The sequence below is a fragment of the Saccostrea cucullata genome, unplaced genomic scaffold (assembly GCF_032062105.1).
Source record: "Saccostrea cucullata isolate Sc308-1 unplaced genomic scaffold, CSIRO_AGI_Scuc_v1 ctg11119, whole genome shotgun sequence".
Lineage (NCBI taxonomy): Eukaryota > Metazoa > Mollusca > Bivalvia > Ostreida > Ostreidae > Saccostrea > Saccostrea cuccullata.
The window spans coordinates 1-8,608 of record NW_026923375.1 but is presented as its reverse complement, the minus strand read 5'-3'; the positions used below and the strand labels follow the sequence as shown (position 1 = coordinate 8,608).

Below are 8,608 nucleotides of genomic sequence, written 5' to 3'. Positions count from 1 at the left end.
AGTTTTTATAAAGTGGGTCAAACTTAGGTAAAGGTCAAAAATACTTATACCGCTTTAGGGTCTTGTCATAATGAATACACGTGAGAGATGAAAGCCCTAGCTCAAACTGCTTAAAGTAATGGTCAAGGTTAAAATGTGGGGTTTTCTTGTAAAAGTAGGTCAAAATCCAAGGTCAAAGGAGAGAGACTAAATTTGGTGGTACCCATTGAAAGGTATTGTCACAAGACATACGCCTATGAAAATATGGAAGCCACAGCTAAACTCACTCAATAGTTCTGGGCTGAGTTAAACCTTGTCAACAGACAGAGACAAACAAACCGGGCAAAAATAATATACCCCCGGGATCTTCCGATCTTGGGGCATAACTTAAATACAATGTATAGTTTACGTTTATATTAATGTACTAATGTTAGTTTGATTTATTTGAAGGTTGGCGAAAAATCACAGAAAACAACTTGTGTAAAATGGCAGAAAACAAGTTTGAGCAGGTAAACTAGTCATCATAACCTTTATCCTTTATATTATATTGTCATTGAGAATATTTTTATAACACTTTTCCCATGCCATATTCTTCATTTCAATGGAATGCCACTCCCTGACTTGTGCAGAGATTAACAAATCAAACACACCAGTGAAATTACACTGGTTCTGTTAATACGGCACGAAATCAGTGTGATAATTAATGTTCTCGTTTTACCAGTTTGTGCCCCATTTTTAAAATCTTCATACATCATAAAGCACGGACTGACAATACCAATGAGTTGGTTTTGCTTTTTCACGTTTCTACTCTGAATGTTTCATTGAGATGCATGAAATTCAGAGTTTCAATAATTTTAAGATAAAATAAGTTTTCTGTATGATATTTCTGACTAATACGACGTGTTTTTTGAAGACTACTCACTTGAATTCCATTGGAGATATTGAAGAGCATACATGCAGAAAAGCAAAACGGACGAATACTTCGAGGATTTGTGTGATTTCACCTGTCATCTTCTTCGTCCTTGTTTTAGTCATCGCCTGTACAACGATGACTGTGTTATATCTACAGGAAAGAAATAAAAGTAGAGATGAAAATGACAGTAAATATCTTTATCTAAATTCCTTTTTTGATGCATTGAAAGTTCTTTGCATATTAATATAAATTACACCGTTTTTCAAAATCAATTGTTGCACTCTACATAAAGAATTACTCGAACAAACACTGGAATCTGGTTGGGTTTTTTTCTTTTTACAAACGCCAATCTTTTTAAGAATTAGATCATTCAATTACAGATGCCATCAAGATCGGTCCTAATGCAGAAACTCATGGGCAGAACCAGAAAACTGCGGTTTGCCCGAATGATCCCATTAAAGGAATGAATTACACTACTGCGGGAAAAACAGGTACCTGATACTTCTAGGAATTGTTTGAATTTATTTGAATTTCTTCAAAAGCCTCTTATACCCCGGGATCGAAAGATCATGTGGGTTCCAGGGGCTTATTGTTTTCGTCCCATCTGTCTGTCTTTTGTCAACTTTAACTTTAACGAATATCATAATGGTTTAAATTTATTTTGATTTCTTCAAAAGCCTCTTAAGCCCCGGGATTGACAGATCCCAGACCTGCCTACCCTTTTCATTGCAATGGTGTAATTTCAGTAAATATTTGATGGGATTTCAGAGGTAAAAGCCATGAAAGCGTGATCAATTTCCTATGCTGTTGTTTTACTACAATACTTTTTCTTTCAAAACAACCGAAATTGTACATTTATACTAAACAAATCTGACAAAACTTTTCTTTTTCGAACCATCTATTGGTAAACATTTGTTGTAAAATACCAGTTTCCTGTATCAAACTCATTTCAACCGTACACCCTTAATGAAACATTTGGTCAGTTTGTATTAAATCACTTAATAGAGGGGCTTGCGTTTGAATGTTTTCACAAATCTTACATAACACTAAATTTATCATTTTAACACTCACATTTCTCCATCTTGTTCTAAGCAATGTTAAAACAAGTTAAATTGATGCAAAGCATCAAATCGGCCGCAAACAAAATTTAGCATTTCAAACAGTACTTTAATAATTTTAAAAGCACCCATGCAAATAAAGCACGAGCTATTCAAAGCTGAAATAGTGATCATTTCTTCTAAGTGTAAAATAAATAATATTTTAAAGATTAAAAATTGAAATTTTAGTGCATTTGCTTATCAAATGGACTCATCGATGTAATAAAGTCAATGATAAATGCAAAGAATTTATTGTTATCAACAAGAAGATGTAGGGATCTCAAAATGAACCATGCACGTGCTGATACCATGAATCTTTGTAACGTGATAATACTCATGTTTTTTTTGCAGAGTAGACTATGCTGCAAGGCGCCGTTCAAAATGTAGGGGAAAATTATCTTTGTGTCATTCGCAGCTGTAGCGTATTAAAAAAAAATATTTTACTAGTTGAACAACTTTTCAATATTTAAATTTTATCAACCATGCCCTTTTACCACGTCATTATTATCCGGGAAATCTTGACGATTTCCTTTCATATCTTACATACTCCCAAGCCGGGGAGCATCTATTGTAACTCTTTTCATATACCGGTACCTTAAATTATCAATTATCTGAAAAGAAATTATAATGAAATTGAAACATAAGAACAATTAATAATAAGTTTTAAGCAGGTTTTAAAACAAGAGGCCCACGGGCCTTATAGGTCACCTGAGTATCAAGTAACAACTTTCCAGCGATTGTATTTGGTTCATGTTTTAATCCAAAAGCCATGATTTCACAAATTTTGAAGGAGGCACCATTGCTTATCAAAGGGCAGATTTCAAAGCATTAATTTATTTTTAGTCAAAGTACCCCCCTGGTACCCCTGACCCAGCAGCCCTGAAATTATCTATTTTGAAAGAGACCCCTTTCTTCATTATAAGGCCAGCATTTTTTTTTATGTTTAGGTTTAGTTATGAACATGAGAATAAAAAAGTCCTGAAGGAGAAAGAAATAAAAAAAATTGATAAATCAATTATTAACATTTGTACATTCTTTTTTATGCTATTCTAATAGGCCCCTTACCACTGGACACATAATGCTTACAAATAGGAAAGTAGAACATTTAATTGTTTATTTCATCATCTGCCAGTTTGGGCCACTTATATAAATTTTGTGATGTTGGTCAAAATATATTTTAAAAAAATCAATTCTTTAAGAGTCTTTCAATATATCTTCATTTTTTTAAATATGTGTTAGTTGAATGTGTAGACATTGTTCTAAAATTTACTTGATGCCTAAAATTATAATTCCTATCATAAAACAGACAGGAAGTATTGGGGAGTAGGGTGAACATTTTTTCAATTAAGTGTGAAATAATTTTTCTGGCTGATACAAATGATACTACATGCCTGTATATATTTGTATATTCTTGCCTTTTAATAGTTGATTTTTTTTTTATCTCTTCAGGTTATTGTTTATTTCTTCCTTAAATGGGCTTAACTTCTCCCATAGTTTTATTCATTACATCTGATGCATAAGCAACCCTTTTCTGAAGAATGATGCTTAGACTGTAAGCTATAACAGAGACCTAAACAATGTCGCTGGCAATATGCAATAGCTACCACGGGCAGTTTAAAACCTGGGGGAGGAAAATAATTTACAGATACTTTTGAAACGAATACATAATTATCTCACCAGCATGTCATTGTTCAACAAAGTCGTCAGCATTTCATTTGTCCTTTGAACGGTTGAAACGTTTTGAATGGCACTCGTATCGATGAATTTTACACTAAACACTTCTCAGATCTAGCTTTATTTACCCGCCGTTTCATCTTAAAACCGGAAGTGCGAGTTCGTAAATTTCAAATCTCGATCCCGACTCAAATTTGACATCGGAAAGAAAAAAAATGTTTTATTTTTTTCTGAAAATTCAATACCTTGAGTGGACGGTTTGTAAAACTGAAAATAAAATAAATCCTGGCCTTAAATATGTAATTAGATTATTAGTATATTAACCAGGAGCAAAGGATAAGATATTCAAAGAATTCATGCATTTCACTATATAATCATTAGAGCCCCACCCTAAAACAAGAACCCCTGACCCTGGGGCCATAAAATTCACAATTTTGGTAGAGGCACTCTTGCTCATCATAACTATGTACTTAGTTAGTTTATTTAATACCCAGGAGCAGAGAAGAAGATTTTCAAAGAAATAATGCATTTTCACTACCTACCTATTTAGCCCCGCCCTAGCACTAGAACCCCTGACCCCAGGGTCATGAATTTCACAATTTGGTAGAGGACTCATTGCTGGTTACAATTATGCAAACAGTTTGACTGCTTGATGTCCAGGAGTAAAGAAGAAGGTTTTTAAAGATTGCATTAATTTTAGTGGTTTTTGCCCCACCCCTCAGACCCCAGGGGGGCAGGGATCATGAAATTCACACTTTTTTTTCCTCTTCACCCATAGATGCTATGTGCCAAATTTGGTTGAAATTGGTTCAGTGGTTGCAGAGAAGAAGCTGAAAATGTTCAAATGTTAACGCACGACAGACGACGGACGACAACAGATAGCAATAGGTCACCTGAGTTTACTCAGGTGACCTAAAAATATTTTACTCATGATTTTATTCGTTATCATTTAAGGAAAAATAACGTATCATTTTCCCATGTGCACTTTCTAACACAACCACAAATAGATCGGCTGAGGCCGATAATAAACTAAGTTGGGGAAAGAAATGACTGTAATTATTGCAATATCATTTAATAGTTAACGTAAGTAGTGCCTCCTCGTGTTCTTCCGAATCTTCTCCATACTAGCTATAGTTTACATGTAATAACTAGGCACCGTAAGTAGAATTTTTAGCGCTACTGGTCAGAGACAAGAAGAGCTTATGCGATAGTAATGCGTTCGGCGTCCGTCTGTCTGTCTGTAAACAATTTTTCAAAATGTTACTCCTCCTTCAGTTTTGGTCTGATTTCAAAATAACTTGGCATGAAAGTAGAATACACTAAGATAAATAATTCTGTGTATCGGTTTTTGATTTTGATGAACGGTGTTGCCGTGGTTACTAAAAAAATGAAATTTCTGTGAAATTCCTTCAAAATGCTACCTCTCCTACAGTTTTGGTCTGATTTCAAAAGAACTTGGCACACAAGTAGACTACACTAAGATGCACGACTCTGCATATCGGTTTATGACTTCTATGAACATTATTGCCGTGGTATCATAAAATAGAAATTTCTGTTAAATACTCTTTACTCTCAAAATGCCTGTAAGTCGGTATTTTTGGGAGTTAAATTTTAGTCCAAAAGTCTATATCTGACTTATAGGCGAGTCATAAAAGACAGATATTTTTCTGGATGGCGAATCGTAGTATTACAAAAACATTTTGAACAGCTATTGTTGAAATAAGTAAGGATGTATTGTATCATTTATGTATTATAAGATAATACATATTAAATAACATGTTATTTATATACATGTATTTAATTATTTTATATTTTAATCTTAAGAGTGCCTTATTTATTTTTTTATATTAAAACTTAAATATTGGCTTCATTTCCAAAAATATTCTTTGAAAACAGGGTAAAACATCAATGCATTTATTAGAAATAGTCATCTGATTCTGGCAAAGAGTTGTACCGACTTGTAAGCGGGTCAATGGCAAATCCTTGCCAAATAACCTAAAAAAATACAACCGAGTTATAGGCGGACCGACTTATAGCCGAGTATATACATGTACGGTAATCAAATCCAGTTTTAGTCTGATTATAATATAATGTGGCATGCAAGTAGATTACACTAAGAACATAAAGAGACTTAATCAAGGATCATTAATCTATTTATTGCTGTTTTGAAGTTTCAATACCCAACTGCTTTTCTCTTCCTTTGCTATAAGTACAAACCAGTAGAGCTTCAGGCTCGACCGAGACTTCTGGTTCAGCGAGGATTTAATTTTGACATTATTAGCAAGGGTTCTGAGATCGCTAAAATTAAATATCGTTAAAAATTAATAATTTCTTTTTATTTGTAATAGTTTTTAATGTGCATTTTAGAATCGCTAAAATAACATCTCGCTAAAATAACCAGTTTTAAGGATAAATCGCTAAATTTTCGTCTCGCTAAAATTTCCACTTCTACGGTTTATTTTGTATGTTATCGAAATGGTCCTATATTAATTACTTTTATTAGAACTTCTCATTTCATTTCAGAAAGGTCGTACTTTAACTCTAAATTAAGACCTTCATAATGGATTTTAAACCAAAATATCAAAAACGTAAAATTAATATTAAGTGGCGTAATAGGGTAATTTTGTGGAAAAAAAGCGCCGAAATTGGACGGGTAGTCAGGACTGAGATCTTGGGGATTCCGATGGTGTATTGTTTTTGGTTTCAACTTTAACCTAGCCCATAACTATTGCGCTGTCAAGGGTTAAGTGTATATCACTTCAGTCTATGTCCCACTCCAGAATTGTGTTACCATCGGGGGCATAGTGTTTCACAAACACATCTTGTTAAAAGTATGTTGACGTATTTAACATTTTTATCATTTCACAGGAATTCAAGGACGCCAGTTTTTGATCTGTTTTACAGACAATCATGAGGAAGCAGTTAACCAACCTAAGACCATATATATTTTATCGGATGAAGATTTTGAGTTAAAATTAATTTCGAAGTTTTCTACACAGCTGATCAAAGACGTTGTTACACCAACAAGAAATCTGATAGAAATTAACGTTATAAGTGCGGTAGCACTTTCAGATTTCAAAATCGAAGAAAAAGCACTGTTGATCGAGACAACTAAGGATGTGTCCGTTATCATCATTGACAATTTTATCACATCTTCTGATAGCACTGGAATTTTGCCAATAAAATCAACATCAAATTCGTATGTCATTTCCACACCCAGAGCGTTTAACAAAACACTAGGTCCACAATTTGCAATTGCCTCTCCAAGGAACGGTACTATAATCAAAATTCACTTTCATTTTGATCCCGATTTGCCTACGACAATAGATGGAATAACGTACCAAAATGGCAGCATAATGCTTCTCGTTTTAAATGAGCTTGAAACATATGAAATATACCACATCGTCGATTTATCAGGTACCTTTATTGATTCAACATCTCCTGTAGCAGTATTTTCAGGAAGTTTCTGCCATAAAGTACCTTTTGAAAACAGCACTGATTTTGGATATTGCAGTAAGCTTGATGAACAACTTCCACCAATTGACAGACTGGATAAAATGTATATTGTACCACCTAGTTTTAAAAAGATGGGTACAGTCCTCAAAATTGTGTCTCCTTTCCAAACCCGCCTTACATATAAGATTGGAAATAAACAAACGGAGAAAATACTTCAACCGAGAGGTTTTTTTGAAATAACATTTTCGGATAAAGATATTGTTGTCATAGATTCAGAGAAGGCGGTTTTGGTAACCACATTTGCCACTGGGTCTAACGACACGGATGGCCCTTATATGATAACTGTACCGGGATTTCGTCAGTATACAGATAAATATCTCGTGATGGTTCCTGAAAACTTCAAAGAAAATTACGTCACTATAATAATTGAGGAAAAATCACTTTACAACTTGATCTTAAACGAAACGAAAATCATCCATTACTTGAATGACAGAAAATTCTATACAACCGTGCCATTTAGGAAAATGAACTTTGTCGTGCTTGTTTTACAAGTAAACGGCGGTCTTTTAAGAGTTGAATCTACAGACACAGCGGCGTTCGGGTTAATCGTGTATGGTCATAGAAAGCACGATGGACATGGATTTGCAGGAAAAGCAGTTTTGCCTGACGTGTGTGTTCCCTCTCATCAATAATTCAATTTGTCTCCCCTCCGACATTTTTCTATCGACTGAAATGAGTATATATTGATGTGTACACTCCTTTTTTATTTTGTTTTTAATTCATTAAACATTGGACTTTTACCAGAAGCACTGACTTATACAGTTTACTTTGACATTTAAACATTCACATCTACGGATGTACAGAATTTATATTGAAAAGAAAACCTTTCTGGTGGTCATGGTAATTGGGTAATTGTGTTAGGGGCATTTGTATGTAAAGGTAGGGGGTTCAGGTATAAATTTTAGGTGAAATATTTTCAGTTAAATATATTCTAGCACAAACATGGAGACATTAAGAAATATAAAAAACTTTACTTGGTGAAAAAATTCCAAGTAGAACAGAAGTTATGAAATAATCAATGTTGTGAGTACTGCTATTTTATGTAAGGAAAGAGGGTGTTGCAGAAACCCGTGATTATTCCCTATATCGAGAAGGACATTTAAATACCCACCACGCTTGAAGAGTTATGTCTAAATATAGATTCAGTTACGTAGTTGACTCTATTTACAAGACAGGTATGTCCTTATTTAGGCAAAAGAAATAACATTTTATGTTTATTTTCTATTAATAATTTTTATCGAACATTTCAACCACCCGACAAGCATTAAGTATACACTTTCAACTCATCAATACTGTAAAGTTGTCAAGGCATCTTTTTCAAAAGTGAAATAACTAGTAACTAGTGTATATCAAAATTCGTTTAATTTGTATCATACTTCATTGTTGCATTAACTACCATGACATGCGCCACTACTGAACAAAAAAACTA

General features: G+C 33.8%; 1 protein-coding gene across 1 annotated transcript; it reads left to right on the top strand.

The window, feature by feature from the left end:
- Positions 1-907: 907 nt before the first annotated feature.
- Positions 908-7,906, top strand: LOC134263874 (IgGFc-binding protein-like). The gene is made up of 3 exons (XM_062746236.1): positions 908-1,079; positions 1,273-1,383; positions 6,532-7,906. Exons 1-3 carry the CDS (start codon positions 1,028-1,030, stop codon positions 7,809-7,811), a joined length of 1,443 nt encoding a protein of 480 aa, XP_062602220.1. The 5' UTR covers positions 908-1,027; the 3' UTR covers positions 7,812-7,906.
- Positions 7,907-8,608: the final 702 nt, after the last annotated feature.